Source organism: Scophthalmus maximus, chromosome 3 (assembly GCF_022379125.1).
Source record: "Scophthalmus maximus strain ysfricsl-2021 chromosome 3, ASM2237912v1, whole genome shotgun sequence".
Taxonomy (NCBI): domain Eukaryota; kingdom Metazoa; phylum Chordata; class Actinopteri; order Pleuronectiformes; family Scophthalmidae; genus Scophthalmus; species Scophthalmus maximus.
In genome coordinates this window covers 11,441,287-11,456,108 of record NC_061517.1, presented here as the reverse complement: position 1 = coordinate 11,456,108, position 14,822 = coordinate 11,441,287, and the positions used below count along the sequence as shown (strand labels likewise).

The window sequence follows — 14,822 nt, the reverse complement described above, 5'->3', positions numbered from 1 at the left end:
ATGAAAACACTCACCTCTCCCTGAATCCTTTCCTCAGCCTTTAGAAGCAGGGGGGAATAAAAGTCAAGATGTTAGATAAGACGCAGGGGGAGAGGAGAGGGGCGGGAGAGGAGAGGAGAGGAGGGGAGAGGAGAGGAGAGGAAAGGAGAGAGGAGAGGAGGGGAGAGGAGTAGTAAGGCGCAGAGCATACCAAGGGAGAAAGTCTTGCCTCTAGTGTGCACTGTTTGAAAGTGTGAAACGAGAAGAAAAAATAACTGTATGCAAGCGCACACACACACACACACACACACACACACACACACACACACACACACACACACACACACACACACACACACACACACACACACACACACACACACACACACACACACACACACACACACACACACACACACACACACACACACACACACACACACACACACACACACAGAGAGAGTATCTACCTGAGTCTGCATGCTGCCCACACTCACCGAGGAGTAGCTTGACGAGGCGTTGGAAGCAAGGGAGAGCACAGACCCGTGAACTGAGAAAAGAAAATCAAGAGCAACAAAATAAACCAACCAGACGCCAAATTAGAAACTGAAGGGCACGACGGCAAGCAGAACATTATGTAACAGATACTAAAAATGATTCGGTGGACTCACCTTCGTCGGCCTCCTTGTCCCTGAAGGATCCAGAGCGAACCATTCCCATGCTGCGCGGGCGCTCGGCCAGCGACAGTGTGCTGCCCAGTGGAGACGCTCCGTACAGCTCCAGAGAGGCATCTTGTGTCGGGATGCTGTTGGATCGAGTCATCCTCGGAGGTCCGCCGACAGGGCTGGGTACTGATGGGACACCAGAGAGTTACTGACGCTATACATTAAGTTCAACAAATGCATAATAAGTGTAGCACTAATTTTCCAACCAGTGTTCTTTAACATGTACATACTCACCCATACTGGTCTTGGAGGTGCGGGGCAGAGAGGTGGGTGAAGACGTCAACGGAAGAGTGAGCGAGTCGGTCATACTGAGGATAGTATGAGAATGTCTCCTTTCTCCTTTCTCCTTGCCCTCCTCCTCAACCTGGGAGGTGCCGCTGCAACCACACACGTCAGGAGACAAACTCAGTTATGTTGTGTTAAACGTGTATTAATGTAAATATGTTGTTGTGAGCTGAAATTAAGGTGCAATGTTCATGTGGGATGCAAAAAAGCCAAGAAAGAAGAGTTCTTAATAAATCCTTGAAACACAGTAAAGCTTAGAACATTGTTTTTTATACATTTAGAACCATAACTGAGGAACAGCTGCAGCAACTGGTCAATTGATCAAGCAGTCAATCGACAGAAAATGAATCGACAACTATTAAGATAATCAATGAAAATCAGTTTTAGTCCATTTCCAAGCAATATTAAACGGAATATTTCTCGGGCGAAGTGTAAATCTGAAGATGTCACCTTGAACTGTGGGAAAATATATTGGCCATTTTCAAATGATTAATTGAGAGAATAATAAGCATTTTGACTGATAATGAAAATACTTGTTAAAAAATGTATATGATGCAGCCCTACTGTGAACCCTGATATCTCCATATGAGAATATTATTATACAGAATAAAAGTCCCACCTATGGCTATTACTCAGAAGTCCTCAGAAATTCTGCATCGCATGCATATACAGAGCCAACATCTGAGTGGAAAGACGCACAGAAAATTGCCAGTATGACACAGATTAGATTTTTTGAGGGGGATTATCAACGAGTTTAAGAACACACGGAACAGGAATGATGTCTAGTAGCCCTGCGGACAGGATTAACACAGTCCGTCAATCAGAACGGATCTTATCAATGAGATCTCTGTGTGAGTGCAATTAAAGGACTGTGCCAAAAGAGCAAAGGACAACAATCACTGCCTGACAGCCCTGTGTGTATGAAGCCTGAAGCAGTAGGTGTGTGTGTGTGTGTGTGTGTGTGTCAACTTACCATAAACCTTTCTTTGGCAGTGTGTTTCTGTCTCTCTGAGAACTGTGGAGATTAAACAGTGTAATTATTTAACCACTGGTGCAGTGAGTTATTAAACTCTTGAGAACAGGCAGCAGGCACAAAGAAGCACAGTAAGGACTGTGTCAGCCAGTAATTATGTTTTCAGTGAGCACGGGCCGGTTCGACGCTGATAATAGGCCCGTGGTAATAACAGCTTAGCGACCCCTCACAATGTCATTGTGTAAGTGTATGTGTATGGATGCGTGTGCACCCATGTGGTTGCCTTTACTTTTTTTGCTTTCTCATTACACCACATAATGAGCAATAAATGAACAGCAGTGTGATTATGTTTCTTAATAATTTGGGAAATAATTAACATCTCGTATTGCACATTTTGCCGTTGCTTTTCAGATTATGTCTCGATGCACAAACACACACACACACACACACAAATCAACTTTCCACCTGCCCACTCCGCGACCTGATGAGAATGTGTGATTGTACCGTTCAAAGAAAAACGGATAAGAAGTCAAAGCTTCTCCCTGACCACTCCTTCCCTGAACGATGAATGATGTAAATGTAGTTCCACAGCTAACCAGTAGATGGAGCCACATGACAGTGGCAATGAAACATGGATGACAAAAAAAACATCTGTGCATGAATGCTCGATTAACGATAATGTTTCGGCAGAATTGAACTCACTTGTCTGTGAGAGTCAACGAGACTTTACTTCCAGAGCTCCAGCTGGCCGGAGGGCCTCTGTCTTCCGGCCTCACTTTGTCTCTGGACTCCATTGTGGTGTAGCCTCTCACCAAACTCTCCCTCTGCCGGTTCTTCTCCCTCTCCTGGGGGTCTGGAGCCAGACTCATCTGGAGCTGCAACGATTCCATGCTCCGATGCAGCCCGGACAGACGGGGGTAGAGCAGGGGAGAGGTGCTCCCCCTGTTCCCTTCGACCTCGAGTGAAGAGACCTGCCTGGGCCCCAACCCCATCCCCGAGCTTGAGAAGCAGGCCGAGGAGTTGACGTTGAGCAACGGGGCAGGGCTGGGAGTCAAGCAGGGGCCAGCAGAGCTGCCTGCTGAGCTAGCCAGGTCCTGGAGTTTAGAGAAGGGGGGGATCTTCGGGGGCAGGGAGTCTTGGACCCCCCTGTCCAGGCTGTTGGAGTTCAGCTTGTCAAGCTGGGCCATGGAAGGAGGCTTTGCCAGGCTGCGCACCCCAGATAATCTAAAAGGAATGTCAGACAATGTTGAGGCATATGCTTATTCATACTTTATTTTGTATGTGATAGTGTGTGCATTGGTTGAGAAATGACTGCTTGTAGATATTTGTATTTTAAGTGAATAACCTTGGTACCTGTGTGTGTTGGGTGAGGGCAGATCTATGCCCTTCCCACTGCTGGGAGGTCTCAGCCCCTGGAGCTTAACCCCGTTCTCTGAGGGGGTCGGAGCAGGGCTTCTCTTCAGAGACCCACCTCCACACTCTGAGTCAGATACGACAGCTTTTGCTTTGGCTCTCTCTTTCTCCCGGTCTGTTTGATTGACGGGACTGGGGCTTGGGATCCCACGACCACCTGCCTTACTCATCCCTGTTCCTGAGGCAGGCTCTTTTAGCCTTGAGCCCTGGGGTGTTGTAGTGGAAGGTTTGATCAGTCCGGAGCCTGTGTCCATGGTGGTGCTTACAGGGCGAGCAGAGCTCGGCCGGGTTAGAGTCAATGTGCTTGTCTTGGCGGGACGAGGCAGGGAGCGGTACTGGAGAGACGTCCTGGCATTTGGGGACAGAAAACCACTATGGTCGCTGCTTGAAACATCTAGACTTGTCTTCCGTCCACCATCACCACCACTACCACCACCAGCCCCTGGTTTGACAGGAATACCAGATGTTTTAGGAATCTTCCCCACAGTTGCAGAACCGCTGGGAATGGCACTGCCACCTGTACTCATCGCAGTGGACGCGCTGGCATTGTTTGTCCCGTTACTGGTAGCTGAGGTCGGCCTCTTGAAGCCAAAGTTTCCACCTGTTGAGGGCCTGACCAGGCCTGATGGAGGTTTACGTTGTTCACCGCCACTGGTGCCATTCCGGTGGTCTTTCCCAGCGTCAGAGGAGGAGCGCTGGAGACCCGAAGCCTTCACTGCTAACCGGGACTTATCCATGGGCTTCCCATCTGACTTTACTGAACCTGAAGAGGTAGAGGAGAAACAAAGAATCACTGGTGAGTAACATGAACAAAGAGCCTTGTGGTGAGAGAGACTAACCACGCCATATTAGGACTTGATATCTTATCTGAACACCTACACGGTCTGACTGTCGGCCGATAAAAGCAAATCCCTGTCCAGACAGTTGGTGTGTAGACCAGACTCACAGCCAGCTTCAACCTCTCTCTCTCTCTCTCACTCAAACACTCACACACACACACACACACACACACACACACACACACACACACACACACACACACACACACACACTGTTATCACGCAAACTACTCTTTTCCATCCCAATGAACTAAAATAGTTTTTTTTCTTCTTCCTCTGGCTTTCCAGTAAGTACACGTCTGTGTGTCACAGCTGCGGAGTGCTGAGATTAACATGTGCAATATGGCTGTGGAAAACTGGTGTTCACGCTCATGAAGCATGTCTGTGGGCGCAAGACTGCATGAAACACCCAGCGTGGCAGAATTTCTCCACCCTTGAAGACTCTCTGGGGACAAGAAAGTGGAGTGAGAGTGATGATTTTGGTAGAACGGATCTGGTGATTTTGTGCATTTCCCAATAGGCAAATTAATTGGATTTGTTTGTAAGTTATTATGAGGAAAATAAAGAGTCCATTAGACACATGTGGACTGTATATACCACCCACACAAGTGCACAGAGTCCACACTACCCACGCTCTTAATTTGTACGTAATGGGAGGTTTATATACAAGGCATTAACGGAGTCAAAGAACTGCTGTTGAATGAGACCCACTGGTGTGCTGCCTGGGGACATCTGGAGTCACTTAAGGGTATTTATAAATCCGCAAAAGACACATACAGACACATAGGGGCAGACACACACACACACACATACATATATATACATACATATATACCACACACAGTATTCAGTGATCAGATCTTACAGGAATGCCACACTGACAACACATTACGCTCGGAGTTCTTTTGTGAATGTGAGAATTGGGTTTACATGTCAAGTCATGAACTCAAATCAATCGTAAAACCGCGACACACACACACACACACACACACACACACACACACACACACACACACACACACACACACACACACACACACACACACACACACACACACACACACACACACACACACACACACACACACACACACACACACACACACACAGTGACACATACCGACAGAGCCCAGTCGTTTGTATGAATTTTGACATAAATGAAGCCTGATTTACTGACACCGGCTGGGGAAGAGACTGTGAATCCCTGCATGTCTCCAAGCAAGAGGCCTGAGGAGAACACAGTGGTTAAATAGAGTGGCAGGCTTTACATAAGATGTCTGTCACTGCCATCTCTTGAAGGAAAACGGCTCATCTAAATTCTCCCTTCCTATGTCGTCTTCTATTTAAGGCGACAGTGGGTGAGGTGAGGGCAGCGGAAAGATTTAGTTTGGAATAAAGATGTACCATAATTCCTCATGTCTGAGATTGTAGCTGTAACAACCTTGTCCGGTCCGCTTTCTCTTGACTCCATCATCTAATTAATTACAGTCTGAAACTTTCAGGCAGACAGAGTAGCCTTGATTGCAGATTCACGCGCTTGACATCGGCAACAATAACAGCCTGGCACACAGATCACAGGCTGCTTCAACTCACTTGTTTTGGCCTATCTGTCACTTGCACTCTGGCGGTGCAAACACAGGACAGTCCCAGAGAAAATACGACAATTTACACCACACTGCCCATCGAGACTGGCACAACTAACTATGCCGTTTTTCTATATGTATGCGCGTGTGCGCGTGCACTTACGTAAACAAACACACAGATGGTGAGCCTAAAAGGAAGCTGCACAATCCTCACTATTGTGCTCTTTGTGTGTGTGATTGGGAGTGTGTGTGCGCGCGTGTTAAGAGTGATGGGTGACACTGTTTAAGGTTGGCACAATCTCTCACACACACACACACACACACACACACACACACACACACACACACACACACACACACACACACACACATACACACACACACACACACACACACACACACACACACACACACACACACACACACACACACACACACACACACACACACACACACACACACACACACACACACACACACACACACACACACACAATCTCTGGTCCAGTTGTTTTGGGTACAAGGCCTTGCTATAAATTGTCTCTGTCCGACACAAAAATAAAGCTTGGATAGGAAAGGCCCAATAGGAAGAAAAAAACAGTGTGTGTGTGTGTATTTGGCTCACAGGAAGGGAGTGGGTGGTGATGGGCGTTTGATACATGGCACCACTTTCTAAAGGCCCAGAGGGTGGGCTGCAGCTGTGGATGAATGTGTGGGACAAAGACAGAGTGTGTGTGTCTGTGACTGTGTGTGGGTGTGGAACTGCCAGAAAGACGGGAATATGAAAAGACAGCCAGAGAAATGTGTGCGTCTGCTCAGGTTATGAAACCATTTCAAATGTAGCTCTCTATATATATATTTATATATATATATCACACCTTCCTCTTGTGTGTGTGTGTGTGTGTGCGTGTCTCCACCTACCTGCCACTTTCAGCCCACCCTGAGAGGTGTGGGTGATTGGGGATGTAACTCCCACAGGTGGGTTTCTTCCTTTCCTCAACACGTTTCCTTGACCCAGGGTTTGAGGTTTCTTCAGTTCACCTTTCCCTCCTTCCAGCCCCTCCCCCTGCGGTGGCCTCGTCTTTTTCCATCTATTCGCCGATTCTGACTTGAGACTTCCCGTATCGTAGACGCTGCTCAGGCTCTTGCGGGCCGGTTTGGCATCATCGGTGTCCCACGACAGACCGCTCTCAACCAGAGATCTCTTTTCTGCGTCCGTACGCATCTAGAGGGGAGACGGACACGTGCTATGAGACAGTGTGTTGACAAAATGTTTAAGAAGTGAGTGTGTGAGATCCAACTTAAGACATTGTCCGAGTCAGACTTGTTTACAACAGCAGGAAAATTACAGGACATTCGGATCGAGGGTTGGCACCTGGGTGGAGAGCCCACTCCCTACTGTGAATCTTTATGGAGATTTTCCTGCTTTATTCTCACATGGGCTCACTCAGACATTTTCCAAAATTTTTACTAGGGGGGCTGAGCAACATTTGCGGACATTTTACATACACTCTCACATACACTGGTATGACTAATTCAGTGCAACAACTCACTGAATCATTTATGCAAAAACAGATATTCAGATTCCAACTGAGGAGGAAAAAAATACGCCTGACCCAGTCAACCTAAAAACTCACGCACTGATGTCTCATCTTTCCAGTCTGATGTGGGCTCTGTTTGAACACTTCAAAAGAGAAGTGGACAGAGACAGCATGTGGGAGAAACTGCCCTTCAAATACACACATATGTACTGTACACACACCACAGACAGATTTATAGATCAGACACAAAAACTCACACACACACACTTGACATGCACAGAGTCAGAGCAGCCTAAAAAATGATTCAATGAGGAAATGATGTCAAATGTTTAAACTAAATTAAATATGAAACTCATGACTGAGTCAAGGTCGTCTGTGTGCGTCGTGGTGAATACATGCAAATACACCGATCCTGTGTGAGTGTGTGTGCGTTTTATAGATGACTACAAGTGGATGCATATGACTAGTTGTAACAGAGATGGATCATACCAACAGTTACACGATGCATCAGGAGGTGTGTGAATGTGAAACTGGACGTGTGTGTGTGTGTGTGTGCCAGTGCAAGACATTGCACCCAACGGTTCCCAAGAAAGTCATATGCTGAATTCCTCTTTTATTAAAACCAATAGACCCCATGGGCAGGTTCACATCACATGAGTAGGAGGTATGTGTGAGTGTGTGTGTCCTGTTCGACCCAGCCCTTGTTGATAAAACATTGTCATTTCCTCACACACATTCCCTGATTATTAAAACACGGGGGGGGTGAGATACACATCTGGTCAGATAGCCATGTCAAAACACGGATAACAATGCGAACAGACAGATAGGCAGATGCACAACATTTCTGTGAAAACAAGGTGTATTAACTTTGAGTACTTGGTCAAACTCCATGCGGAAATGAGGAAATCCTGGTTTTTGTATACCACCTACACAGACCACGACCACTTTGTAGCCTTTATTCTCCCTTTGTTTCTCTCTTCTTTGTGCCCCCCCTCTCTTCATTACCCTTCTCTCCCTCAACCTTAATATCCCTGTTGAGCATATTACATAATACGTGGGAGGGAAGAGGAGACAATGCTAAGTCAGAGTTGCCGTTTGAGGTAATGAAAAATCAACAGGAGACACAAAGACAAAGAGAAGCCAATAAAGAAAAAAGCATCAGCTGAGAATGGTGAGAGAACAGGGACCCAAATGCATTTAAAAATGTCGGGTGCATGATGATGTGATGCTTGGTTGCCATGGCAATGATGCTATGGGGGGGTAATGGTTGCTATGACTCCTGCAACTAGGCGTTGAGGGAGGCGCCCCTGTTCTTCCAGCTCACTGGCCTGGATGCAGGACTGCAGATGGCCCAGTGTGTATCAATGTGTGTGTATGCGTGTGTGTGTGTGTGTGTGTGTGTGTGTGTGTGAGTGAGTGCGTGAAGGTGGCCACATTCTACGCCTGTGCTTCAGTATATGTGGGAGAGACAAAGCCCCACGCTCTCAGCATCCCTGTGCTTGGGTTGCTATGGTTACGGCGGTTTCCCCTCTCACAGCAACTCCCTCTGTCTCTCGCTTTCTGTCTCCCTCTAAAATCCACCTTCATCAGCCCTATGAAATGCATTGTGGAGACGTGACCAAAATCACGCACACACACTCACACGCACGCACACACACGCACACACACGCACAGTGTGGAACCTATAGAGCTACAGATGGGTCTTAAAGAAAGTCAAGCAGAGCTGTAGACAGGATTTTAGAAGCACTGAGGTCATGAGTCCCAATTCCTTCCATTTTTAAGACCACAGTCTTAAAAGTCCTCAGTTGACAAATAATCAATACCTCACCTAATTAAAAGCGTAATCAATACCAATGTATCCAACACTCACACATGTACCTTACTTACCACTACGGCTGAGTTCCTGCGGGAGCCGATGGGAGTGGTGGGAAGGGAGTTGAGGGTGGGACTCGTGTTGAACTCCTCGGAGCTCAGGTTGTCCGAGCCGTCACTTAGACCGCTGCTGATGGAACTGCTCTCGTCCCAGCTGAAAGAAACAGGAAACAAAGACGATGTGTCAGCTAATAAATGTACCAAATGCGTGATTCCCATCCTTGTACTGCAAACTGCTGGATATGCAGATTAAAAATAGTTAGATAAAAGTATATTTTTTAAAAGAGGTCAGAGAATGCAAATGACCAAAACAACCTAAACGTTGACATTTTAGTTGTATGAAAATACATTTTAACAATAACCCCTTTACTATATGCTTTGTGTAAGAACACATTAAAAACGTGACGAGTTGTGTCAATGAAGAGGTACTCGAGGTTGTGTGATAGGGCAGTGTTGGTATGTCTAAAAAAAAGGATGGGACCACACCATTGAACGATAACAACTTGTAGGACAAAGGTGCCATGTCCTACCCAACAAAAACATAATCATTAGTGATCAAAAGTATCTATCAGGTTAGAAACCAAATGGATGGTAGGGGTGCGCTCCGAGTTTTGGTGCACAGATTTTTTTCATTCAACTGGTCAGTCCCAGAGCCAAGTACGCCCCTATAAAACTGTCCTTGATCAAGGTACTGAACCGCTACCAATTAGCCAATTCTGATCACTAATCTCTACAGGGATCGATCAAGTATCACACAGCACCACATCACCATCACACCCAAGATTATCTTAGAAACAAAGCAATCTGTGTCCGATATCTCGCAGAGTCTGCTCAGAGCATGAAACACCCACCAGCTCGGTTACATCAGCGACCGGCTCACTCGGCTCCATGTTGTCTAGTTTGTCTTTTGATTAAATATTCATAGACACAGACCTCGTTTGGAAAGCTGCGTGCTCTATATACCTAACTTTCACACTGCCTAGAACTTTGCGAACAGAATTTCAGAGCACTCGTGAAATCATCTCAACCCCCATACACAAAAATAGCACTAAAGAACATATACACCGATGCATGCGCCCACGAGTGCACGTGGGAGGAGAGAGTCTGTGCCAGGACTATGAATCCTGTCCTCATGGCACATATCTGCTTCTTCGTCGTTTGTCTTTTCTTCATGAACCTTTGTTCAACTTGGATAAAGTTGACACAGTTGAATATCGGCAATTCATGATGTTCAGTGCTTTCATGGAAGCATTTTATCAAAGCGTATTGTACCTGACTGTTTTTGAACCTATTTTTTTCCCATCTGAACATCTTTTCTACTACGGCTAATACCCTGTTCACCTCAGTGATTTGTTCAGTATATGTTCCCGTCAGATAACAAATAAATGGTTGCCTAAATAGTTCTCACTTGCCATCCCAAAATTTTGGTCCACAATTTGAGGATCACACTTTAGTTGTGGCCCCATGATCTCTTGGTCTCAAGGCTTTTTTTATGAGAATCTTAAAACTTACGTGCATATTTTTTTTCATTCTATAACCCTGCACATCCTTCTCCTCACCATTTTATTATTCTACTGATTTTACATATTTTTTTATAAGGCGTATTGTAATTTCATTATTGTTTTAGTGTTAATCTTGTCTAATGTTAATACTGTGACACAATTTCTTGACTTAATATGTTAAAAACGGCTATTATTTTTATTTTGCAGGACACTTTTTTAACAAACCCTCAAGAATGTGCATGAGTTCTTCTAGCAGAGAATACGTGAGGTGTGCCCCAAGTGTCCATTAAATCTTTTGCTTATTTAACAATTGATATCTTTGTGCGGCCTTTATGATTTCAAGTGAAGATTCAAGTGATTCATTCAAGATTTTTTCTTTAGTTAGATTGGTTTTGTCCAGAGTTTGAAGCTTTCTGAATCTCACCCGTATCCAATACTATAGCTACAGTAATGTGAGAGGTCGGGTCATATAAGCCTCAAGAAATAACTGGAACATATCTGTCATCTAGTTCAATACAATGACTTGCAGGAGTGAGGAAGTGGGGGAGAAGAGGGGTACATGAGTGAGGTAGTCGGGTACACGGGGTGCACATTTGCCTGTGTGCATTAAATAGGTCATGTTAAGGAAGTTAAAGGGGGGTGGGTTTTTCTCTCATTAGGGTCAATAAGTTGGACTGAAATCATACGATACTGTAAAGCAAGTTGAGAGGGTGGGGTTTGCCTAATGAGGTCATGTATACTGTGGCACATTGGAGGACAGAGAGGGGAGACAGCGGCGCGGGCCTTCCGGATGGGTGCCTGTATAGGTCATGCTGTGTCCTGGGGGACTTGACGCAGGGGATCAGGGGGAGAGGGGCGAAAGGGAAAGCCCTCCCTGTCTCGCCTGTGGATATCTTCGACATATATATATATAAAAGAGCAGACAAGATTTTACATCTGAAGCTTCCGTGCTCCCTTGCCAGACTAAGATTAAGGTCATATTTAAGATTGGGCCTGACACATCCAGAGAGCCAAGCTGCATGTTGTGTCTTAATTTGAAGTGCTAAAACACTTTTTCAAATGAGTACAAAACAGTCTTGTAGCGGGATGCTATAGGCTACTTGTGCATCTTTCAACAGTAGTGAGGGCAGAACAATAAAAATCATTATAAAACAAAGAACAAAAGTGTGTGCATGTGTCCATTGTTCATTTTCCATTGAACAAGCCCATCGCTGGGGAATAAATGTCCATTATGCGAGACAGCTGTGGTTTACCATCAGCACCTCTCTGAAGCAATACCTGTCTCTTTTGTATCCTGTTATTGAGAGATATCTGTGTCTCCACCAGGGCTTTTGTGAATGATATTGCCCCGCTCCGATGAATAATCGGGACGTGATAAGAAACAGTGCAAACACAGTCACTGCAGGGTTCAGGTTTCCCTCTGCCGCCACGTGAAAACAAAGAGTAGAGAAGAGAGATGAGCTCAGGGATCAGACAGCACGTACAGCACCAGCAAAATGGGTGGATGAAATATGAAACAGAGGACTCTTTCTAAATCGATTGGTGACATCATCTGGTCGTGGATATGAATTTAGAAAATCCAGTATTTGAATCACAAGAAGAAAGTCTGCATTGCGTTTTTCTTGATTCTTCTGATAAATGAAATGAGACCGAGACTCAAAAAGTAAATAAGAGTTGAGACCGAGTCAATGCCAAGTGGAACATAAGGCATCATAAGCCAGTGTTACAGTTTATCTGTGTGCGTAAGTGTGTGAATCTCAGTACAACTGTTCTGGCAGCAAGTTAGGAGTTGATCGGCCAAAATTATGTCATATCATGCTTCAATGACCCAAACTCCTCCGTTCTGTGAGCAGGAAATCCGAGAGACTTTGAAAGAATTAGCTTGAAGGTCTTGAAACACTGTCCGTCCAAGTCAATCCAAGGGTTTTGAAAAATAATTTTCGGATTTCCCTGAAAAAACCCGATATCCTCAGTCAGTGCCGACTAAAATCTGGCTACCGCCAGGTCCACTGTCATCCAGCTCCTCTGTAGTCCTCCATTAACTCCACTGGGTGACATAAAAGGCAGACGGAGCTTGAAAAGAGGGCGATGAAACAGAAGGACACTCAAGAGAAGAGGGCGACGTGGTACGTGGAGAGAGAAGAAAGAACTGAGATGACAAGCATGAAAAGGAGAGAGAGCTACAGTGGAAACCAGAAGTGCTGCTGATGACACGGAGAGACACTTCTCAACTTCTCAGGACACGGCGGCGCGCTCGCTCGCTCGAGGGGATTTTTTTCTCTCATCTCTTCTTCTAAACTTCTACCGACTCGCTCCCTACCCCCCGCAATTTCATCCTTCCTTCCTCCCACAGCAGCTGTTGAAATCTCCCGCTATAATCTCTCCTCCTAATCGCTCTGCCTCAACTTTTTCATTATTCGGCGGCAGCTGCAGAGACTGGAGGATAATATTAGCGCCTAATTCGTCTACATCATCCCTTTCGCAGATTAGCTAATGTTTCACAGCAAGCACCATTTTAGTCGAGCCACTTCCCTGTCACAGTTATATTCATTCTAATGAGCCCAACCCACAGTACAGCTTCCTCTAAAAGGTTCGACGTTATAACGCATCCTGAAAAAGCTGAATCTCTCACCAACAACATGATGGATGAAATGACATGATATATGGTGTAAACAATGCTCATCAATCACATATGCATGTTGTGCTAAATGTCATGACCTCCAGGCCGGAGGGAAAGCATCACGACACAATGCTACCATAGGACTATAATTTCATGAGCAAAACAAATTTCAATGGTGATTTGATTCAGGCCGCGATAAATGTCTATTAGGCCGAGATGCACTCGATTAAACTCATTCTTCACCTTCACCTGACCGAGGGTTGGTTTTCCGGCTGAGCAGAGAGTGCATGCCACATGGACACAGTGTATTCTGCCAGCTGCACACAAGTGGTTTCCTACTCTGTCTTCGCTCATGACGTTATAGCCGCACCGCAAAAACGAGAAAAAAAAGCCACAGTGAGGCGTCTATCCAGGGCCAACTTAGATTTCATCATCTCTCAGGCTGCGAGCTGCAGAATATTTTACATGGTTTAAATGCCTCTCTGTCATTTACCAGATTAATAAAGGTCATTCGTAGTCAATATGCTCCCCATCCTCCCGACACAGAGACATGATTTCTTTGTTCCTTGCTGTCTGCCTAAAGGTCCGACAGACCCACACAAACACTGAGCCTCACAAGAATGGTTGGATATCTGCAAATGAGCAAAATAGTTGATTTTTTATTAACGAGCTGCAGTGTTTCTCCACTGTTCACACTGTGCAGCCATTTCCTTTGATCAAAATGTGACTTTTTTGTTTGCAGCACATTATGTCTGGTCTGCTCTCCTCTCGTCTCCTCTCGTTGAAGCAAGGGAGACAGAAAATAGAAATGCAGTAGTTTGAGAAGGAAGTACAAAAGCCACTACAAAGACAAAATAGCTTTGCCTGAGGTTTTCTTTTAGAGCAGTGCTCGCAGGGAGTTGGAGTCTTGCCAGGCCAAGAGAGCAGACTTAACAGTATTGGTTAATAAGCTGTTCCATCCAAACAAAAACAAATGCATGAAGGCCATTAAGACGAAAGATGATGCTGAAGCTCTGCTGTGCCATCAGAAGATGGCAGTGATAACAGGTACTGCCGTACCTCCATAGGATTTATTAAAAAAAACAATTAAGTAATTACCTCATCAATAGTCAATGGACATTATAGAGAACATCAGTGCACTTAGGCAAAGCCACCCGCTACACAACAGATCAATAGCGAGGAGGAGGAGGAGCGGAAAGTCATTATCAATCTCGTCGCCTTATACTTTGCAACAATGCTTTATATTCACCTGGACCAGCGAGATGAAATGATTATGAATGTGTACTAGTAATGTGACCTTAAAGCCTATCTGGCCAATCAGCAGCTGACAGGAAATAAAACACTGACCCGGCCGGACCATGTTGGAGCAGATAAGATGAGAAAATAGAGGACAGATGGAAGATTTGTAGGAGAGGAGACAAGAATGAGATTTTCATCTAAATTTAAAACAAAGTCTAAACAAATTTCCAGCAAAATCGACAATGGAAAAT

General features: G+C 45.3%; 1 protein-coding gene across 12 annotated transcripts in view; it reads right to left on the bottom strand.

Annotated features, from left to right (window-relative positions):
• Positions 1 to 14,822, bottom strand: part of LOC118316684 (neuron navigator 1-like) — an 80,221-nt gene that overhangs the window by 10,587 nt on the left and 54,812 nt on the right. For 4 of the 12 annotated variants that reach the window (XM_047330968.1, XM_047330967.1, XM_035644756.2 and 1 more), the window contains 10 exons: positions 9,226 to 9,364; positions 6,719 to 7,022; positions 3,316 to 4,138; positions 2,665 to 3,186; positions 1,963 to 2,004; positions 939 to 1,081; positions 651 to 830; positions 477 to 529; positions 191 to 220; positions 15 to 38 (listed from right to left, as the gene is read on the bottom strand). In XM_047330968.1, coding sequence (XP_047186924.1) covers positions 15 to 38; positions 191 to 220; positions 477 to 529; positions 651 to 830; positions 939 to 1,081; positions 1,963 to 2,004; positions 2,665 to 3,186; positions 3,316 to 4,138; positions 6,719 to 7,022; positions 9,226 to 9,364 — 2,260 coding nt within the window. Of the gene's footprint in view, positions 1 to 14; positions 39 to 190; positions 221 to 449; positions 530 to 650; positions 831 to 938; positions 1,082 to 1,962; positions 2,005 to 2,664; positions 3,187 to 3,315; positions 4,139 to 6,718; positions 7,023 to 9,225; positions 9,365 to 14,822 lie in introns of all 12 variants that reach the window. The other 8 variants (XM_047330969.1, XM_047330970.1, XM_047330973.1 and 5 more) reach the window with 4 other exon arrangements.